At 50.4% G+C, this 21,221-nt stretch overlaps 1 protein-coding gene across 2 annotated transcripts; it reads left to right on the top strand.

Moving 5' to 3' along the window:
- Positions 1-65: 65 nt before the first annotated feature.
- On the top strand, positions 66-21,212 carry Nucb1 (nucleobindin 1). Of its 2 annotated transcripts, none has more exons than XM_015496581.2 (13): positions 66-191; positions 599-732; positions 2,761-2,868; positions 5,367-5,499; positions 9,527-9,630; positions 12,338-12,523; positions 12,759-12,849; positions 19,185-19,243; positions 19,504-19,596; positions 19,670-19,762; positions 20,082-20,252; positions 20,717-20,813; positions 20,913-21,212. In XM_015496581.2, exons 2-13 carry the CDS (start codon positions 610-612, stop codon positions 21,023-21,025), a joined length of 1,371 nt encoding a protein of 456 aa, XP_015352067.1. In that variant the 5' UTR covers positions 66-191; positions 599-609; the 3' UTR covers positions 21,026-21,212. The 2 variants fall into 2 exon arrangements, with proteins under 2 accessions (XP_015352067.1, XP_015352068.1); XM_015496582.2 differs by lacking the exon at positions 66-191 and adding an exon at positions 195-265.
- Positions 21,213-21,221: the final 9 nt, after the last annotated feature.

Below are 21,221 nucleotides of genomic sequence, written 5' to 3'. Positions count from 1 at the left end.
CCAGAATAGGGGAGCGGCTTCGGCAAGGGGTGGGGCCTCTAGACGAGGGCGCAGGAGTCCTGAGCTAGCGTGGACCAATCAAGCTCCTAGGGCGGATTTTCTGCTGGAAAGTGGGCGTGACCTAGGAGGGAAATCACCAGAAACGCACCGGAGGTCCTGGCCCGGGAAAACGCCCTCTGCGGTGGAGAGAGGTGAGGGTCTGGGGTTCCAGATTGGGCTGCTGGGGAGGATGTGGGCCACTGGGCCAGAACACTGAGTCCTGGAGGTCGGTGGGCCGAGTGCCGGTACTTGTAGATCCTGGGAAAAGAGGAGGCTGGGGGGCTGAGGGGCTGGGGGAGGCGGAGGTCAAGATCCTGGAGCTGAGTAAGGGGAGCGGGTCCCGGCAGCCGGGACTCCTGGGACTGAGGACCCGGACTCCTGTGTTGGAGGAAGGGAAGACTAGAGGCCTGGTATCCTGGGTCACACGTAACGAAGCGGAATCTCTTGCTTCTTGGAGGTGGGGGCGGCGCCCAGGGGTTGCGTTCCCGGATCCAGGGAAGAGGCCGGCTTGGGACATTCATTCATTATCCACCTCTCCGCTCCTCTTCCCTTTCCACAGACCCCGCCGCCATGCCTCCCACTTGGCCCCACGGAGTCCTCTTCCTCCTGCCGCCGCTGCTGCTGCGTGCCGTGCTGGCGGTGCCCCTGGAGCGGGGGGTGCCCGAGAAGGAGAGCCCTGCGACCGAGAGTCCGGTGAGTAGCCCTGCCCTGCTCTCTGGCCAGAGGTTTGTGGTGGTACAATCCTCAGCGCCCGCGCGCACAGCCCCTCAGGCCCTGCCCGCTGGGTGAATGCTCCGGGGACTCCATGCCGCACGGTTGTGGCTTGTCATTTACCTGCCATTTTTGCAGTACCTGGGGACATGACTTGGTGAAAAACTGGGGGTCCCTGACTTAGAGATATGGAAATCAAGTCGGATTTTAAGTAAAATGTCAGCATCTCTCCCCACTTAAACCTTAAGATCCTCCCCACCGAAGAAGGAATTTGGGGGTTGAGGGGAAAGAAGTGTATTTCTCAATAGCTCCACGAGCAATGCCATACTAATTAGCTGGGGTTTTCTTATTTTGTGGAGCTCATGGAGGTGTAGTTTAAATTAAAAAGGGCATATATAAACTGCTTATTAATCCCAACAGGTGTTTATCAAGGATGAAACCTTTGCTCTTAGGAGAGTTGGAACTTTAAAGATCCAACACCCTGATTTGTGGCCTGAGAATGGACAGGTCATTGCATCTTGGGATGGATCATATCACACTCTTGCGTGGCAGGTCCTTGCCCAGCATGTTAGGCCTCTGTTCTGTGAAATCTTTGCAAACACAGAAGGACACCTTTGAGTCCCTTTTTCTTTGTTCATTCTCTTGAGCATCTTCTCTGAGCCAGAAGGTGCTGGTCACTAGAACCAGCTATTTAAGACCCCTGCCCTCAGGGACCAGCCCCACTCACTGAGAGACAGAAGAAGACAGAGGTCAGGGCCCCAGGTGATAGAGTGATGATCTGGGAGGGCAGGATAGGTGAGCTGACTTGAAGGCAGGGAGGGAAGAATGCTAGATCAAGGGCACGAAAGGAAGTGAATGGGAGGGAGGGAACAGCCTGGGCAAAGGCTGTGTGGTGGGAGGGAGCAGAGTGCTTTGAGGGGCCTGGAGGAGACCCGTGGGGCTTGGCGCAAGGGTCAGATCATGTGGCATCTTGTGGACTTTGGTAGAGAATTTCTTCTTTTTCTTCTTCTTTTTTAAAGGATTGAACCTTTTTTTGAGGATTGAACCCAGGGCTACTCTACCACTGAACTACATTCCAACACTTTCTGTTGTTTATTTTGAGACAAGTTGCCCAGAATGGGTTTAAACTTGTGATCTTCCTGCCTCAGTCTAGATGGGATTATGGGTGTGCACCACTGAACCCAGCTGAGAATTTATTTTTTTATTCCAAGGCTAATAGAATACAGGCTTATAAACTTCAGTAATGTGGGCTGAGGATGTAGCAGAGTGGTAGAGTGGCCTCTGTGCATGAGCCCCTGGGTTCCACCCCCCACACCGCAAAATAAATACATAAATAATGGATACAAGAAGGTACATGTAGGTTATATACAAATTGTCCTTTTACGTACGGGACTTGAGCATTATGGAGTTTGATATGTATTGGGGTTCTGGACCCAATCTACCATCCATACTGAGGGAAGACTATATTGTCCCTTTTATAAATAGAAAGAGTGAGGCTCAGGGGTAAGACAGGAGGCCAGCAATCTCTGTCTTGTCACTTGCCATCCCTCCTAGACCAGTGCCTGGCCCATGGTAGGGCTCTGTCAGCGCTTGTTGAAGAGTGAGTGGATGAATGAATGAATCAGTGAATGAAGGTGTGGGTGAATGAACCATAGCACGTTTCCTTGCTTTGCAACAAAGACACATCCCTGTAGACACCCGCTCTATAGGTGGCCGTTGGGCTGGGTACACATCTGAATGACTTCCATTCATCTCCACTTCAGACCTGGGAAGAGTGAAGACTGTGGCCCAGTGGGTCACGCGGCTGGCCTGTGGTTACACACCTGGTGAGGGTTGGAACCCAGGTCTGCTGGCCGCAGAGCCCTTATTCTGTGAAGTCCGCCTCATGCTCTGTGTCGCAGGTCCCTGGGTTGCCCAGCGGCCACTCTAGAGTGGGGCTGAGTTCCTGTCTGTGGGGAGGAACCAGGGAGGGTAGAGACTGGGCTGATTTGTCTGACCTTGTTGCCTCAGGACACGGGCCTCTACTACCACCGGTACCTACAGGAGGTCATCAACGTGCTAGAGACAGATGGGCACTTCCGGGAGAAGCTGCAGGCAGCCAATGCTGAGGACATCAAGGTACGAGGCGAGGGCTCTGTGCTCGTAGAGCAGCGCTGGGTCCCACAGGGGCCGTGGGGCTCCAGCTCTGCCCAGGTTCTGGGAAGTGAAACTCAAGGAGAAAGGGGTGCTTCTCAAGGACCATAGCTGGGAAGGGTCTGGGAACCCCTGGAATGAGTGAGAAAGCCGGGGGTCGATGGGCAGCCCTCTAATCTTGTCTCTACCACTGACCAGGTACAGGACCTCACTTTCCTGTTCCTCAGTTTTTTCACCTATAGAATGGGGATAATGATGGAACCCACCTTGAGGTGCCAGATTATCTGGGAGAGGAGGAAAGACGTAGAGGGGGCAAGTGCCCTGGGGCTGGCTCATTGGAGTGCTGAGCATGGTGCCTTCTACAGAGGAAGGAGTCAAGAACGGAGGCGCTGGGATCTCTCACCCATTCTCTTCTTCATCCTCCAAAGGAGCCATGTCTGTCCCCATTTCCCAGAGGGGGACACTGAGGCCCTGGTAGCAGTGTTTGTTCACCCCTGGACTGGTGAGCCCAGCGCCACAGCAGCCCCTCTCTAGCCCACCCCAGGCGGCCGCCCCAAGAAGTTCCCTGTGGGAAGACGGAGCTGCCTGACCCCGTCCCAGCTCCCACAATTCCAGCGCACGTTGGAATGTGTTCAGCCCAGAGTTGTCCCAACACCTTGGCCCAGGAGGGGTCCCAAGGACTGAGGCAGATTGGGAAGGGGCCCTGGTCCTCCTGGAAGCCTCCAGGCTCTCCCGGAACGGCCTCTGTCCCCATCCAGTTGGACCCTAATGCGGGACAAACACTCAGCCCAGCCCTTCCAGTGCCCAGCCCAGGAAACAGACCCAGGAAGCCACCTTGTGTCCAAGTGACGTCAGAGTGGCCAGTCAGTCACGTTCTTGAGTGGTTCTCTTCCAGGTTCAACCTCTACCCCACCTTTTCTTGTCCCAGGCAGATGGCCACATCTCTGTCTTGGTTTCCCTCCGTGGAAATGGCCAGGCTGATGCGACAGTTTCCCTGCAGGAGCAAAGTCCATGTGAATCAGCGATAGCCCCACAAGTACTGACCTGGCCATAAATGCCAGTCGTCATTGTGGTGGTGGCAGTGATTTTGGCCCCAGTTTTTTTGGATTTTGTTGTTGTTTGTCTGTCTGTTTGTTTATCGGCACCAGGGATTGAACCCAGGAGCACTTAACCACTGAGCCACATCCCGGTCCTTTTTCGTATTTTATTTAGAGACAGGGTCTCCTGAGTTGCTTAGGACCTCACTAAACTGCTGAGGCTGGTTTTGAACTGACGATCCTCCTGCCTCAGCCTCCTGAGGCATGCACACTGGTGCCCAGCTCGGCCCCAGTTTTGAGATCCGGGAGAAGGGTGTGCTGCCTCACAGTGAGTGTGTGTGTGTGTGTGTGGGGGGGGGGTTGCATCAGGGTTGGGATTTGAACTCACGCTCCTGGACTCCTGGTCCTGTGGGACCTGACTCCAGTGCAGTCATCAGACTGGAAACTGGCCTTCCATCCATCCTCGCTGTCTGAGGGGCCTTGGGCATGTTGCTTCTCTTTCTGGGCCTCAGTTTGTACATCTGTAAGTGGGGGTGTGGTCTGGGTTAGAGGGTGGACATAGCAGGCACAACTGATTGCTGTAGCTATGACGGCTGCTGTGGTCACCTTGTCCTGCAGAGTCTGCAACAGCTGTGGACATGAGTCACAAGGTACGCTACTGGAGACTCAAGGGGACTGATCGATCACAGAGGGCCTGGGGAAGCTCCAAACGGACTCTGTCCAGTCTGACAAGGGAGCGGGTGTTTGGGGACAGGAGGCACTGAGTAAAGTTGAGTCCCAGGTGGGAATGTCTGTGGTGTGGAATTTGGGGTGTGGTTTCAGATAAGAGGAAATGTGTGTGGGGAAGGAGCTTTCTGTTGCCTTGAGCTATTTGCTGTTGGCTCCTTGGGACTGACTTAGACAGGAGACTTCAGGGCCTTGAGTGTCATGGGGAGCATTGCGGAGTCCTGTGGTCAAAAGAGGGGCAGGGTCGTCTCTGATGCCGAGGATCAAGTTTGATGATAGCTGTAGCCCAGAGAAGCACTGTACTCAGCACTGCGTGGGGACTCTTAGCTGAGAGAGGTGCCATGTGCTTGGGTTTTGAAGGACAGTGACAGTGAGGATCTGGTTAGGCTTAGGTAGGGGTGATGGAGGAGTATCCCAGCAGCAGGGATAGCATGTGCAAAGGCCCTGTGGTGGAAAGTAGCCTTGTGAATGTGGGTGCCCATGCCCAGTTAGTGCTCCTGGAACCAAACATGGTTTAATATGCAATGGGAGCTGCGGTCTCAGAGGTAGTGAGGGCCTCATGTCAGGCTGAAAGGCCAGGACCTGGTCCCCTGGGCTCTGGGGAGCCAGGACCAGCTGTGAGCCGGGGACGGTTAGGGTTAGACCCTAGAGAGAGCAGAGGACGAGGCTGTCCATTGCACTCTCTCTGGGCACCCAGCCTGACTGTGTCCCTCCTGGCAGAGTGGGAAGCTGAGCCGAGAGCTGGACTTCGTCAGCCACCACGTCCGCACCAAGCTGGATGAGCTCAAGCGACAGGAGGTGTCACGGCTGCGGATGCTGCTCAAAGCCAAGATGGATGCAGAGCAGGAGACCAGTGAGCACAGGCGGGCGGGGTGGGTGGGGGGCCTCACCCCCTCTGTGAAATGTGCATAGAGATTGCGTGGCTTCCTCCCGGGCATGATTCACGCTAACGGCCCTTCGTTTGTTTTCCATTTCACAATTTTGTAATTTTTTTTTTTTTTAATCATGGTCATTTAATGCGTTCTGCGATTCTGGGGATGGAACCAGGGCTTTGCGCGTGCTAGGCAAGCACCCGACCGCTGAGCTGCACCCCAGTCATACTAGTTTATTTCTTTGTCTTCTCCCCAGAAAGATTCTAATTTCTTAGCATTTATATCAGAGACTCACACACACACATTTTTTTTGGCGGCAGGGGCCGGGGGGCGGTGGTACTAGGGATTGAACTCAGGGGCACTTGACCACTGAGCCCCATCCCCAGCCCTATTTTGTATTTTATTTGGAGACAGGTCTCACTGAGCTGCTTAGCACTCACTTTTGCTGAGGCTGGCTTTGAATTCTCGATCCTCCTGCCTCAGCCTCCTGAGCCTCTGGGAACACACATACTTTTAACAAGTGGAATAACTTGATGCTCCCCATTCTGGAGGCTGAGAAGTCTGAGCTCAAGGTGGCAGCAGATCTGAGGTCAGGTGGGAGCTGCCCTCGGCTTCACAGGTGGCGCTTTTTACTGGGTCCTTACACAGAAGGACTGGGGCTATATTTCATAGTTTATTTAAACGCACTGGGCCAGCTTAGATTCCAAGATCCCCTCCTGTGTCCAGATGCCACACAGGGCTTGCTGGAGTATGTACCTGGACTGCGCTCACTCTTGTCTTTCTTTCTTTAATATTTTTAGTTGAGGATGGACATTATACCTTTATTTTATTTATTTATTTTTAATGTGGTGTCTGGGATCGAACCCAGGGCCTTACATATACTAGGAAAGCGCTCTTCCACTTAGTCCCAGCCCCGTGCTCTTTCTTTTTAAATTCCTCTGTTGAAATAGGACGCACGTGCCATGCAATTATTCACGGGTATGTGGCAACAATCACCAAAGTCACTTTTGGAATGTTTTCATCATCCAGTTCCTTGAGCTCCACCTCCCCCCTCTCCCCTGACGGCTGCTCCCTGGCTTCCTGCCTCTGTGGATTTGCCTCTTCTGGATGTTTTGTCCTGTGTGGCTTTTTGTATCTGGCTTCTGTCCCTCTGCAGCAGGGTCACCTGCATGGTCCCATCCCTATTTAGGGTTGGATAATGTTGTTTTCTGGATATTTCGTTTGGCCCCTCACCAGCTGATGGACTGATGATGGAGTTGCTTGTTCCTTTTGGCCACATGAACCATGCTGTCTTCCTCCCCGTGGCTTTGTGACATGTTCTGGTGTCTGCCAGGGCAGGTCTCATGCCAGTGCTTCCTTGGTGTGGGAATGTGCCACCTTTACTGAGATTCCCATGCAGCTTCTCCTTCCGTCTCCTGACACCCTGTGAGGTGCAGATGGCACACAGCTCGGGGACCCTGGCCATTGACGGGGATGCTGGGTAGACGGGAGGCTTTGCTTTCCCGTCCATCCATCCGACTCCTTCTACCTATGGACCAAAGGTGCTGAGCCCTCCTGTGGGCCGGCCCTGGGCTGGGTGCGGGGTCTGTAAGGTGAACAGACGGACGGGCATGGTTTGGAACCAGGGGTGGTGCCATTCCTACCGTCCGTCTGGCCTGCTGCTTAAGGGTTGCAGTTTCAGTCTCCGGTAAATTCAGAGGTCCCTTATCTCTAAGAAGAGAAATCCATCCTGTGTGATGGTGCTGTGCATTTTTTTCTCGTTGTTGTTGTTCCTTTAAATGTTCCTCAGAATGTACCCAAATCTGGAGCTGGTGCAGCGGTGCAGGCCTGTCATCGCAGTGAGGCAGGGGGTTTGCAGGTTTGAGGCCAGCCTCAGCAACTCAGCAAGGCCCTGTCTCAAAGTAAAAAATTAAAAGGGCTGGGGACATGGCTCAGTGGGAGAGCACCCCTGAGTTCAATCCCAGGGCCAAAAGGAAAAAAAGCCCAAATCTGCCCATTCCTCTTCTCCATTGCTGCCCCCGGTCCAGCTGCCGTCCTCTCCTCCTGGGGCTGGTTCCCTGGGCCCTGATTTCCAGAGTGGCCCCTGGGAGCCAGCTAACAGGCATTAGATGCCTCTGACCACTCTGGGAAGTACCACGGCTTTATTTCATGTGTAAATTTATTTCTCACAGTGCTGGGGGCTGGGAAGTCCAAGATCAAGGCACCCACAGCCCATGTCTGCTGAGGGCTCATTCCTCACAGGTGGCACTGCTGTGTCCCTGACGTAGCAGAAGGGCCACCAGGCTCCCCAGACCTCTTTCATAAGGACACTGGTTGCACTCGTGAGGACACAGCCCTCGAGGCCCCTCCTCAACACTCTCACTGGGAGTTTCAGCTTATGAATTTGGGGACAGAGATGTACAGACCATAGCACTTGGGGACTTAAAGCAGCCCTTTTTATTTTTTTACTTTGAGACAGGGCCTTGTCTTATCATTCTGGAGACGAGAAGCTGGAAACCGGTCTCCCTGGACGGGGGTTAAGGTTGAGCAAGGCCCTGGGGGCTCTCAGGGGACCCCCTTGCCCTTTGCAGCTTCCAGGGCTGCATTTCTTGGCCACAGCCCCTTCTGCCATCGCAAAGCCAGCTGCGCACCGCCTTCTACTGGGCTCTCAGAGGACCCGGTGGTGACGTTTGGGCTCCCTCTGATGATTCGGGAGCACTCCCCATCTTGAGGGAATGGAACAGTCCGAGGTTGTTTGCCATGTAAGGTCACAGATGTCACAGGTTCCGGGGATTAGGACCTGGCTAACTTTTGGGACACAGTTATTTAGCCTAGCGTGACCCCCAGTTCAAGTCCTGCCCCCTGGTTCAGCACCTGCTGTGGGGCTGGAGATGCTCATTCAGTGTGCAGGAGGCCCTGGGTTCCATCCCAGCACGGAGGCTCCCCAGTTCCCGGGACTCAAGTTCCTGGTCCCATTACTCCTCAGGCCCACCCCCGCCACCCCCACCCACCCCACCCACCCCCATTGTCGTGGCGCCCCTGCCGGCCTTTCTTACACCAGCATCTTTGGTAAATGATGGAGAGTGATGGGCTTTTCTCACCTTAGGACCTTTGCCTGTTCGGTCCCCTCTCCTGGGACATTCTTTCCTAGAACTCTTTGCATTGCTGAGCTTTGGACTCATTGGGAATGTCACTTCAGCCCCATCACCAACATGCCCTGGCTGCCCTGCTCAGAAGAACCTCCCCTCATTTGTTAGTGTCCTCTCTGGTCATGTGGTCATTCCATGGTCACCTGCTCTTCGTCTTTCTAGGCTGGATGTATGCCCAGGGACAGATTGACTGTTTCCTGCTGTGTCCGCAGTCACATCCTCTCTCTGGGCCTCAGTTTTCACATCTATAAAATGAGGATAAGCCTAGAACCCTCCTCATCAGTTTGTCATGAAAAGTCAGTGACTTACATAGTTTATGTGTGTAGAGCAGGGCCTGGCAGGTGGTCAGCGCTCTGTATGTGTCAGTCATTATCATAGTTATTGTCGTAGTTAGTGTCATTTTAAGCATCAGACTCAGTGGTGGGATCACCTCCTCAAGGATGCCCACCCTGATTGCCCTAGGCCCAGTTGATGGTCCTCTTTGTTCCCTGCACTTTCTGTAACTTCCCTTTCTGTAACCCCTGGCCAAAGATGGGGTTTCTGAAAGAAAAGATGTCCTGTTTGTTTTATTTTTTGGTTTTTGCTATACTAGGGACTTACCCCAGGACCTCATGGACTGAGCCACATCCCCAACCCTTTTTTTTTTTTTTTTTGGGTACCAGGGATTGAACTCAGGGGCTCTCAACCACTGAGCCACATTCCCAGCCCTTTGTATTTTTTATTAGAGACAAGGTCTCACTGAGTTGCTTAGCACCTTGCTTTCGCTGAGGCTGGCTTGGAACTCAAGATCCTCCTGCCTCAGCCCTGCTCGTAGCTGGGATGACAGGTGTGTGCCACCTCACCTGAATCCATGGATTGTTTTGAATCTTCCTTCATCCAGATGTGCAGGTGGATCACCTGAATCTCCTGAAGCAGTTTGAACACCTGGACCCGCAAAACCAGCACACATTCGAAGCCCGAGACCTGGAGCTGCTAATCCAGACGGTATGGAGGGGCCGAGCTGAAGGGCACAGGGGAAGCTGGCAGGGTGCTGGTCTCTAGACGCCCTCCCCAGGTGGAGGCAGGGTGGGCTTCGCCTCCCTCAGGCCTAGCTCTACTGCCCCCTGGCCTTGTCCTTCCTATGTGGTTTGGGGTAGGAGCTGTCCTCTCTGTGACCTCATGGCGGGCCCAATGGTGCCCTCCCAAGATGTCCATGTCCTAATCCCAGAACCCGTGACTTTTACCTGACATGGCAAAAGGGACTTTGGAAGGTGTGATTAATGAAGGACCTTGAGATGAGGCAGTGATCCTGCATCACCCAGGTGGGCCTCGGGAAGCAAAGGGAGATCCGATCACAGAAACAGAAGGCCGGGCTGGCGCCGCGTGGCTCAGTGGTAGAGAGTTTGCCTGGCACACATGGGGCCCTGGGTTCCATCCCTAGCGCCACAAAAAGAGAAAATAGAAACAGAAGGCAGTGGGACAGCTGGGCCAGATGCCACACCACTGGCTTTGCGATAGGGAAGGGTCCACAGGCCACAGAACAAGCTCTAGAAGCCAGAGAAGGTGAAGAGGATTCTCCCTCAGGATCTGTAGAGGGAACCTGTCCCCACCAACACCTTCATTTCCACCTAGTGAAACTAATTTCACACCTGGCCTCCCGTGTAAGGTGATCAGTTTGTATCACTTTAAGTCATTAAGTTGTGGTAATTCGTGGTGGCGCTCACTCTCATGTAATCCCAGCGACTCTGGTGGCATAGGCAGGCGGATTGCAAGGTTGAGGCTGGTCTGGGCAACTTTGCAAGAAATCAAAAGGGCTGGGCATGTAGCTCAGTGGTAGAGCGCCCCTGGGTTCCAGGCCCAGTACCAAATAAAAGAGCAGCAGTGCCTTGTCACAGTGGCCACAGGAACCAAGAGTCTGCATCTAAAAAGTGAGGTCCACAGCCCTATCTTATGGGGAAGGCCAAGGAGAGGCCTTGGGAGGGGAAGAGGCTGCCTGGCCCGCCCTGGCTGCTCCCCTCCTCATGGACCTTCTCCCAGGGGAGATCCTGCTCCTCTGTCTGCACCTGCCAGGCTCAGGCCCGCTTTTCTGGTTCCTCTTGTGCTCCACCTAGTGGTCATAAGGATAATTAATAGTCAGACATTTCACTGATCCATGGATTGTGTTTTTTGCAGTGCTGGGTTCAGACTCAGGACTTTACACAGTAGGCAAATGCTGTGCCACTGAGATACTCCCCCAAATTGCCTGAAACATTTCTTTCCACTTATTTCTGAAACATTCCAGAAACTGTCCACTTCTCTGTAGTCCCACTGTCTCTCCCCCATCCTTCTCAAGTCATAGAAGCTCTTTCATGGGGATCTCTGCTTCTGCCCTCCACCACCTATAGCTGTGTGTTGGGGCCTGTCCTGAGCATTGTAGGCTGTTTGCAGCAGCCCTAGGCTCCTCTCAATAGATGCGTATAGATCTCCCCTAGTTGTGACAAGCTAAAATGTTTCCTGACATTAACAACTGTCCCCTAGAGGTACAGCTATCCAGGTTGAGAATCCCTCTATGCAGTCTGTCCACACACAGTAGCTATGTTTAGTTTCCTCTTGCTGCTATAACAAATGGTCACAAACTTAGTAGCTTAAAACAGCATGATTCATTACCTTCTTTTTTCTTTCTTTTATATATATATTATATATATTTGTATGTATGTATATATATTTGTCAATTAACATTTATTTATTTATTTATTTATGGTGGTAATAATTGAACCCAGTGCCCCACACGTGCTAGGCAAGCACTCTGCCACTGAGCCATAACCCCAGCCCCCCCCTTTTTTTTTAAATTTTGAGACAGGGTCTCACCAAGATACGCACTCCTGCCTTAGAGCTGGAGTCTGGCTGTGTGTTGCCTAAGCTGATATTTAACTCCTGGGTTCAAGCAGTCCTCACCTCAACCTTCCAAGTATCTGGGGCCACAGGTGTACATTACCACACCTGGCTTTTTCATGACCCTTAGAGTTCTGTGGGTTAGACATCAACAGAGTCTCACAGGGTGTTTCTTGGAGCTACTGTAACAACAAATCATGAGACTTGGTGGCTTAAAACAACATAAATTTGCCAGGCACGGTGGTGCATGCCTGTAATCCCAGAGGCTCAGGAGGCTAAGGCAGGAAGATTGCAATTTCAAAGCCAGCCTCAGCAACTTAGCAAGGCCCCAAGTAACTTAGTAAGACCCTTTCTCAAAATAAAATAATAAAGGGGCTGGGGAGGGGGTTCAGTGGTTAAGTGCCCCTGTGTGGCTCAATCTCTGATTAAAAAAAAAAAAATGATATAGCTAGTGAGATTTGATCACACAGTAGACCCTGAATTTGAACCCTGGGCAGAATAATTAAAGACCTCTTGTTGTTGACCATCCAGCTACGCTGCTTTCCATATCAAGTCCACCTAGCATGTTGTGCCTCACTTATTTCTCCAAGAACTCAAGATGGTAGAGGACTAGAAAGAGGCAGATCAAAGTTACTGTTGCGCAACTGTGTACTCTCTTCTGAACAAACAGAGCAGAGTGCATTCTAGGGCAGGAGCAGCCACAGAGAGCCAGAGAGTGAGATCAGGTCATGAGTCTTGGCACAGGTGGAAGTTGGAGCTGCTCCTGGCCAGGTTCCCAGCAAGGGCCTGTCCCTCCGAGGCTACATTCTGGTGAGAGGTAAGTCACCTTCTCTTGGCACAGGCCACCCGGGACCTTGCCCAGTATGACGCCGCCCATCACGAGGAGTTCAAACGCTACGAGATGCTCAAGGAACATGAGAGGCGCCGCTACCTGGAGTCACTGGGTGAAGAACAGCGGAAGGAGGCGGAGAGGAAGCTGGAAGAGCAGCGGCGGCGGCACCGGGAGCACCCCAGAGTCAACGTGCCTGTAAGGCTGCTCCCAGAGCACCACCACAGGGCTGTGGAGTCCTTGAAGGACTATAACCTCCAGGAGCCCGGAGCCTGTATCCAGCCGTCCTAGGGGCTGCTGGGAATTGTAGTTTTCCTGATTTGCTTTTTGCCTGAGGGGAGTGTTTGTTGGGTGGGGTAAAGAGTTCTCTAGTTCTTACCCATGACACCCAGAGTCCTTGCTCATGAGCTGCTTCCTCTCCCCTCCCCGGCAGGGCAGCCAAGCCCAGTTGAAGGAGGTATGGGAGGAGCTGGACGGACTGGACCCCAACAGGTTTAACCCCAAGACCTTCTTCATACTGCATGGTAAGGTGGGGAGGGTGTCCCAGACCCGGGCTGCACCTGGAGTCTCTGACCCAGCCTGAATGCCCAGAGGGGTCTCCCATTCCAGTGGGGCTTCATCCGACCTGAGAGGCCTGAACCCATCTCCCCTGGTTGACCCAAAGGCCCTGGCCCTCCCTCTTGCTAGGGGTAGGATTTTCCCTGGAAGGGCTGTGCCTCTGCCTCTATTTTGGAACATCCCAGACCAGGCCTGGGTGGCCTTCCCACAGCAGCCCAGAAGCCCTGATCCTCTCTGGGAACCCTGTCACCTAGGCTGGGCTGCTCCTTACTAACCAGGCCCCCAGACCCTAGAGAGTCACATCTCTGTGGCGGATCAGCAGCACATTCCTCTTCCTTTGAGAACAGGGCCTGGGTTGCCAGACTCCCTCAGGTGTGCCTGGGTCCTGGCCCCAGAGGCTGTAGCTTATCAACAGAGCTTGGCAGGACCTGGTTTCTTCATGTGGCAGATGTTGACTAGGCTCATTGGTGAGCACCACGCTTGGTTAAGACCCTGTGGATAACACTGAACGAGTCCAAGTTCCTCCCATCACAGCCACTTGGCAGACAGATCACACTGTATTTGAGTGACTCATGACAGTTGAGTGAGAGGCACTAGGGTTTTACAGACACCAATTAAACTGACATAATGTCCATAAGATGCATCTCAACTTTAGGGATGATAAACTACACAAGAGGAAAAGGTGTCTCAGAATCACTGAAATGAGTTCTGCAAGAGTCTCAGGAGATGGAGAGAAGACAGCTGGGTTAAGGAACTTCAGTAGCCTCTGTAGATAACTTGTATCAGGTGAATCAAGAAGTGTCCCAGTAGAACTTTCTGAGGAGACCCACAGCTGTGCTGTCGAGCGTGTTGGCCAGCAGTCCACGTGGCTACCGAGCAGTTGGACTACTGATGGAAGGACTGAATTTTTGTTTTTTTAGTTTTGATAAATGAAATCTTTTAATTTGAAAAGGGTTTTGTTTTGTTCTTTTATTTTTTTGGGCTAGGTGTGGTGGCACATACTGGTAACATACTGGTAATCCCAGTGATTTAGGAGGCTGAGGCAGGATGATCACAAAGCCAGCCTGGGCAACTTACTGAGACCCTGTCTCAAAATTAATAAAATCAAAAGGGCTGGGGATGTAGCTCAGTGGTGAAGTATCCCTGGGTTTAATCCCCAGGACAAAAAATTCTTTTTTCACCATACTAATTTACCATGTTAATCATTTTTAAATGTACGTACAGTTCAGTAGCATGAAGTATATTTACATCGTTGTGCAACCAGTTCCCGGGAATCTTTTCATCTGGCAAAGCTGAAATTCTGTACCCATCAAACAGCGGCCTGTTTACCCCTCACTCCAGCCCTGGCACCCAGGCTTCTGCTCTCTGTCTCTGTGAGTCTCTTTGATGTTCTAGGTTCCTCATCTGACTGGAATCATCCCAAATTTGCCTTTTTTGTGACTGGCTTATTTTACTTATTTTTTCATGGTACTTGATACCAATTGAGGTTGCCCCACGTGACTAGTAGCTGCTGGATTGGGTGGCCCAGCTCAAGAGAGCACTTTTGAACAGCGACCTCCATGAAGTTGCACTTGGTGGCTGCTTGGAGGAAGAATATTTTATTTATTTTTTACACAAATGGAGCCCAACTTTTCATTTCTCTGGTGGTACACGATGCAGTCACATGTGCAATCATACCTGTACATAGGGTAATAATGTCCATCTCATTCTACCATCTTTGCCATCCCTACACCCCCGACCCTCCCCTTACTACCCTCTGTCCAATCCAGAGTTCCTCCATTCTTCCTCCCACCCCATTATGGATCGGCATCCATTTATCAGAGAAAACATTTGGTCTTTGGTTTTCTGGGATTGGCTTGCTTTGCTTAGCATGATATTCTCCAGTTCCATCCATTTACCTGCAAATGCCATAATTTTATTCTTTTTTAAGGCTGAGTAACATTTCACTGTGTATGTATACCACAGTTTCTTTTTTAAAAATATTTATTTAGTTGTAGTTGTAGTTGGACACAATACCTTTATTTTATTTATTTATATGTGGTGCTGAGGATCGAACCCAGGGCCTCACACATGCCAGGCGAGCGAGCGCTCTACTGCTGAGCCTTAACCCCAGCCCCACAGTTTCTTTATCCATTCATCTATTGAAGGACATCTAGATTGGTTCCACAGTGTAGCTGTTGTGAATTGAGCTGCTATAAACATTGATGTGGCCGTGTCACCATAGTATGCTGGGGTCCTGCCCTAGCGGAGTCGAGGGAGTCCTGAAGGATGAGTGGCGTCGGCGAAAAGATGAGACAGGAGTCGTTCCGTTGGAGCAATCTCCAGAGAGCGAGCTAATGCAGCTTTCTCTGGGTCATCTTTTATTACAATTTTTCCCATCATTATAGATTCAGAGTACGTCATTGATTATATAATTTAAAACTTTGCCAAGACATGACATTTCCTTAACCATGATTGGGGGTACAAAAAATGTAACATTAATTTACATTTTTCCAGGATATGTCCTTCAGTTATATAATTATTAAAAATACAGAATCATTAATAAAATACGTCACTAATTTACATTTTTCAGATTTTCCCAAGATTTACTATTTTCCCAAGATAATTTCTTATTAACTAATGCCAAACTACATAACCAGACTCTAAGTCTCCTAACCAATCATTAACCTTTAAGTTTAAAGTACACTTGTACTTTATTTCTAATCTAAAATTCCCATCTAAAAAAGTCCCCTTAAATCTTATACTTAAAACATCCTAAAGTTTATAAATCATTCTTAAAACATATCAGAAACCCATACAACTAAAAACTTAAGAATTTCTAAACTTAAGAATCTAAATAAAGTAATATTTTATTATTTTAATTATTCTAAAACTGTGTCTTATAAAGCTATTTTAATTAATTCCTAAATTTATTCTCATAAAACTGGTTGAGCTGCTTTCTCAAAGAATTTCTTTGTTCCTCAGTCAAGGTGCACTAGTTCTCATATCTTTATAATCTTTCTCAATAGAAAGTAAGTTCTAAACATCAATCCACTTTCCACCAATATTAACTATGCTCATCATATATCCCTATGTAAAGTAAGAAAGGGTTTATAAAAAGAGAAGAATATATCTATATGTTTTAACATTCCTAAGTGTATAATATAACTTTCCTTAATCAAAAATGAGACTGCATGTGGTGAACTTTGTAAAATAAGCATAATGATTAGATTTTCTAAGAGGCCGGAAATATGGGCTTGGGTTCTAGTTGATATAATCAATGTGGTGCCTAAAATTCTCATGACCTTTCAGAGGATGATTGTTGTCCATTATCAGATTTGTCCTCAGTGTACTGAGATAGAAGAACAGCCTTCTACTTTGTCCTTGATATGCTGAGGGGTAGTAGAACAGCCTTCAAGGCATGAGCTACCTGTTATGTTCTAGCCATCTGAAATTTAATTTGTTTGGCATTTAGCATACTCATGCCTCCTGTCAGAAACATAAGCATGAAAATGAAAAGTCCCAATTACATAAAAAAGGGTCTCATGGTTTCGGTTTCCCACCAACCAGCGTGGCTTTGCCACCATTCATCCTCACTGTGACCCTGTCAAGACAGTGGGAGAGCGGCTTTGCCAGCACTTTTTCTCACTGTGACCCTGTCAAGACAGTGAGTGGGGGATCGCCTTCACCAATAGTATGCTGATTTTAAGTCCTTTCCGTATAGACTGCGGAGTGGGATAGCTAGGTCAAATGGTGGTTCCATTCCAGGTTTTCTGTGGAATCTCCATACTGCTTTCCAGAGTAGTTGCACCAATTTGCAGTCCCACCAGCAATGAATGAGTGTACTTTTTCCCCCACATCCTCGCCAACACTTATTGATGCTTGTATTGTTGATAATTGCCATTGTGACTAGAGTGAGATGAAATTTAGGGATAGTTTTGATTTGCATTTCTTAAATGGCCAGAGATTTGAACATTTTTTCATGTATTTGTTGATCGATTGTGTATTTTCTGTAAAGTGTCTGCTCAGATCCTTAGCCCATTTATTGATTGTTTTTTTTTGTTTGTTTTTTGGTGTTAAAGTTTTTTAAAGTTCTTCATATATCCTGGAGATTTTTGCTCTATCTGATGTGCATGTAGTAAAGATTTTCTCCTATTCTATAGGCTCTGTCTTCATGTTGTTATTATTATTATTATTATTTTGCTAGGAAACTTTTCAGCTTGAATCCATCACATTTATTGATTCTTGAATTTATTTCTTGCACTTTAGTAGGAGTCTTGTTAAGGAAATCAGGCCCTGAGCTGACATGATGGAGAGTTGGGCCTACTTTTTTATTCTGTTAAGCACAGGGTCTCTGGTCTATTTCCTACTAGTATGAGGGAAGAACATTTTAGATGGGGAAAAGCAAGTGCACTTAAGGAAGAATGAACTTGGTGGGTTTCCAGGCTGTGGGAGCAGAATGTATGAAGAAGAGTGATTGCAGGGGCAGTAGCAGCCACCAGGGACCCTGTGGCAAGGAAAGGAACTTGGATTTTATTATCCACCTGGGTACTGTGTTGAGCTCAGACTATAGGGACAAGGGCCAAAGTCAAGAGTCTAGTGAGGAGGGTGAAATACTGGCAGCTGGATCATGGGAAATAGGGAGAAGTGCTTGGAGTCTGGAATCACCTTGAAAGTCAGCTGATAGGATTGGATTAGCTGTTAGAGGGTCAAGGGTAGCTCCAAGGTGTTTGTCCCAAGCAACTTTGAGGAACCTTCCAGTTCCCTTCCAGACACGGGACTGAACGATGTGATTGCTAGGGAAGGTGGGTCTGCTCGGGTTAAATTAGAATGTCTGTTACACATCCAGGTGGAGAGGGATTGTAGACAGTTGTGTATTCAAGAGTGGAGGCCATTATTGGATGACTGAAATCTGAGTAACCAGAAGAGCCCATCTAGGGAAGGTCCTGGCCAGTAGAACTCTGTGATGGAAAATGTCCTGTGTTTGCCTGTCCAGTATTACACTCACCAGCCGCCTACGGCTATTGAGTCTTGCCATGTACCAAGTGGAACTGATAAACTGAAGTTTAAATCTTATTTAATCTTTTATTTTTAAGTACTGGAGCTTTAACACAAAGGTGCTCTACCACTGAGCTGTATCCCCAGCCCTAAATCTTATTAAATTTTTTTAAAGATATTTTTAGTTGTAGATGGACACAGCACCTTTATTTTATTTTATTTTTTAAATTTTTATGTGGTGCTGAGGATCAAACCCAGTGCCTCACACATGCTAGGCAAGTGCTCTGCCACTGAGCCACAGCTACAACCCTCTTATTAAATCTTTATTTTTTTTTTTTTAAGAAAAGAGAGAGAGAGAGAATTTTTTAATATTTATTTTTCAGTTTTTGGTGGACATAACATCTTTATTTTTATTTTATGTGGTGCTGAGGATCGAACCCAGCGCCCCGCGCATGCCAGGCGAGCGCCTTACCGCTTGAGCCACATCCCCAGCCCTTATTAAATCTTAATATTTGAAATTTAAATAACCCATGTGGCTGGCGACTCCCACATTAGATAGCACAGATCCAGTGTAGGTAAAGAAGTGGCCCCCCAAGCCAGAGCCCTGGGGTGCACAGATATGTAGAGGTCAGCAAAATTAACCTGGATGCGCTGGGGACATTCCTCAGTTGGTAGAGAGCTTGCCTCACATGCTCAAGGCCCTGGCTTCAATCCCCAGCACCACCAAAAAAAAAAAAAAAAAAGAGCCGGAGACTTGGGTCAGCCTGAAAGGACTCAAGGACATTCTGGAAACCCAGGGAAGAGTCAAGGACAATACAAAACCATTGGATTTGCAAGATTAGGGTTCTGGGTCACCTCAGCAGGAACAGGTTGATGATCAGGAGTGAGCAGAAAAGGGAGAGGCGGAGACAGAGAGTGTGGCAGCCTGAGCCCTGCAGCTGGGTGAGACCCCTGGCACCTGGAGTCAGCACTGGCCCGGTTCCCTGGGAGGCAGAGGTCCCTGTACCCCCCGGATCCTGGGCAAAGGAGCTGATCTATGTCTGAAATACTGGGTGCTAGGTATAGAGAGAGTCCCGTGTGACAGTGAGCTCAACTCTCCTCCATTCTTGGGACCCTGGTTGTGAGGGAAAGGGCTGTCCTGGCAATGGGCCAGCAGGGGTGCTGAAGCCTGCAGGCCACCATTCCACTGCCAGAGACCCATTATTACCTGTCCCCTGATAATACACCCCACATCAGCCCCAAATTTCTTTACCAGTTTGTCCCTTGGGAATCAGACCACCCTGTCCTCCACCCACTAGACACCTCGCTGTCTTCTCCCCCTCAGATATCAACAGTGATGGTGTCCTGGATGAGCAGGAGCTAGAGGCCCTGTTCACCAAGGAGGTGAGTGTCCTAAAGCTGTGGGCAGAGGGGACATCCACATCAGCCACATGTCCTCTCAGGGCTCCTTCTGGTCCCCTTCAGTCCTCCTGGGTGGGAGTTAAGGGAAGACTACAACTCCCAGCAGCCTCTAAGGCAATGAGAGGCTGCCAGGAGTATCAGGGAGCCCCAAGGCCTGCTGGGAGTTGAAGTTGTTTGGGTGTATCTGGAGGAGGGTTACCTTGGACCTCTCATGACTTCCCAATTCTCACACAACTCTGCAGCTGGAGAAGGTGTATGACCCAAAGAATGAGGAGGACGACATGCGGGAGATGGAGGAGGAGAGGCTGCGCATGCGGGAGCATGTGATGAAGAATGTGAGAGGAGGGACATGGGCCGGGGAGGGCAGTGGCCTCAGCTCTTGGCCCTTACCCTGTTCTGGTTCCCCAGGTGGACACGAACCAGGACCGGCTAGTGACCTTGGAGGAGTTCCTTGTATCCACACAGAGGAAGGAGTATGGGGACACTGGGGAAGGATGGGAGGTAAGGACATTGGGAACAATCTGGAGCCTAAATAGTTTGTTTTCCCAGTCCTAACTTTTCTTTCAAGGTCTGGCTACTTCTTGTACTCTGCGTCTTTGTCCCCTCTCTCTGGGTCTGGGTCCCATATTTCTCGGTCTCTGTTCTCCCTTCTCCCTAGCCCTTTATCCCATCCTCTACCCCCGCCTAGGTCTCTTTTGCCCACGTGCCAGGCCACCGCCTCCCAGCCTTCTCTAAACCTCCTTTGGCAGAGCCCTCTCCAACATGGGTGGGCCACGGCTGGGGTTGCCCCCATTCATGGCCCTCGTCTTGGGCCCTGTAGACAGTGGAGATGCACCCAGCCTACACAGAGGAAGAGCTGAGGCGTTTCGAGGAGGAGCTGGCCGCCCGGGAGGCAGAGCTGAATGCCAAGGCCCAGCGCCTCAGCCAGGAGACAGAGGCCCTAGGGCGGTCTCAGGGCCGCCTGGAAGCCCAGAAGAGAGAGCTGCAGCAGGTGACTGGCTGGGGAAGCTGGGCCCATCCTCTGGGTCTTTGGTGGCTCCTGTCCTTGTCCGCATGGGTGCCCAGAGGCTGGGAAGGCCTGTGTTCACCATGTTAATCACTGGTAGTCCTCAGCTGCCATCTTAAGTAAGGGCAGTTGTTTCCTGGCTGTACTGTGCCTGCCATGTTAGATGAGGGCAGTGGGAATGTGAGTGGGGGAAAGGCCAGGGAGGGAAGCGAAGGATTCAGCGAGGGCTTTGCTGTCCCAAGGCAGGACTCAAGCCATGACAGAAGAGAACTGGATTCTTAATGAGGATTAAGCCTACCTCTCAGTGATTGAGAAAAACTGAGGCCCATGGAAAGGGGACTAGCCCAAGACCACTTAACAGGTTGCAGTGGAGTCCCAGTTTGGGGACTGAGGCCTGTGCAACTTGGAATGCCAGTGTCATGACCTCCTTGTGTGTCCCCCTCCTGCAGGCCGTTCTGCACATGGAGCAAAGGAAGCAGGAGCAAGAGGCCCGTAACACACCCCCCGCCAACCCTGAAGGAGAGCTCAAGTTCCACCCCGACACAGGTACAGTCCTGGGCCCAGGGAGGAGGGACTGGGCCTGGACTCCTGAGGGAGGAGAGCTGGGACTCCTGGGTTAAGACTGGGTTCCTCCTCCATTTCTAGGTGATGTCCCTGTCCCAGCTCCAGCTGGTGACCAGAAGGATGTTGATACTTCTGAAAAGAAGATTCCTGAACAGCCCCCCGAGGAGCCCCAGCTGGATTCCCAGCACCTATGATCCCTCAGGGGCTCCAGCCCTCCTAGTTCCTACCGTGACAGCTGACAGCAGCTGGATGAAGTGTTTCAGTCAGCCTTCTCCGGGGTCAGCAGCACACACGGCCTCCAGGAGGAAGGGGGCAGGGTGGCATTTTACGCATTGCTTCTCAGGCCCTACATCTGACCATATTGCAGGTCTCAGCTTCCTAGCTTCCGAG

This window comes from Marmota marmota, unplaced genomic scaffold, assembly GCF_001458135.2.
Source record: "Marmota marmota marmota unplaced genomic scaffold, marMar, whole genome shotgun sequence".
In the NCBI taxonomy this organism is placed as follows: Eukaryota; Metazoa; Chordata; class Mammalia; order Rodentia; family Sciuridae; genus Marmota; species Marmota marmota.
The sequence above is the reverse complement of the archived record's forward strand: the minus strand, read 5'-3'. Positions and strand labels throughout refer to the sequence as shown.

Excerpts from the sequence above, each read along its gene's own strand:
- Nucb1 (XM_015496581.2), top strand. The coding sequence starts at position 610 with ATGCCTCCCACTTGGCCCCACGGAGTCCTCTTCCTCCTGCCGCCGCTG. Across the intron at positions 9,631-12,337 it reads TGGAGCTGCTAATCCAGACG|GCCACCCGGGACCTTGCCCA; the intron begins GTATGGAGGGGC and ends CTCTTGGCACAG. Across the intron at positions 20,814-20,912 it reads CAAGTTCCACCCCGACACAG|GTGATGTCCCTGTCCCAGCT; the intron begins GTACAGTCCTGG and ends CTCCATTTCTAG.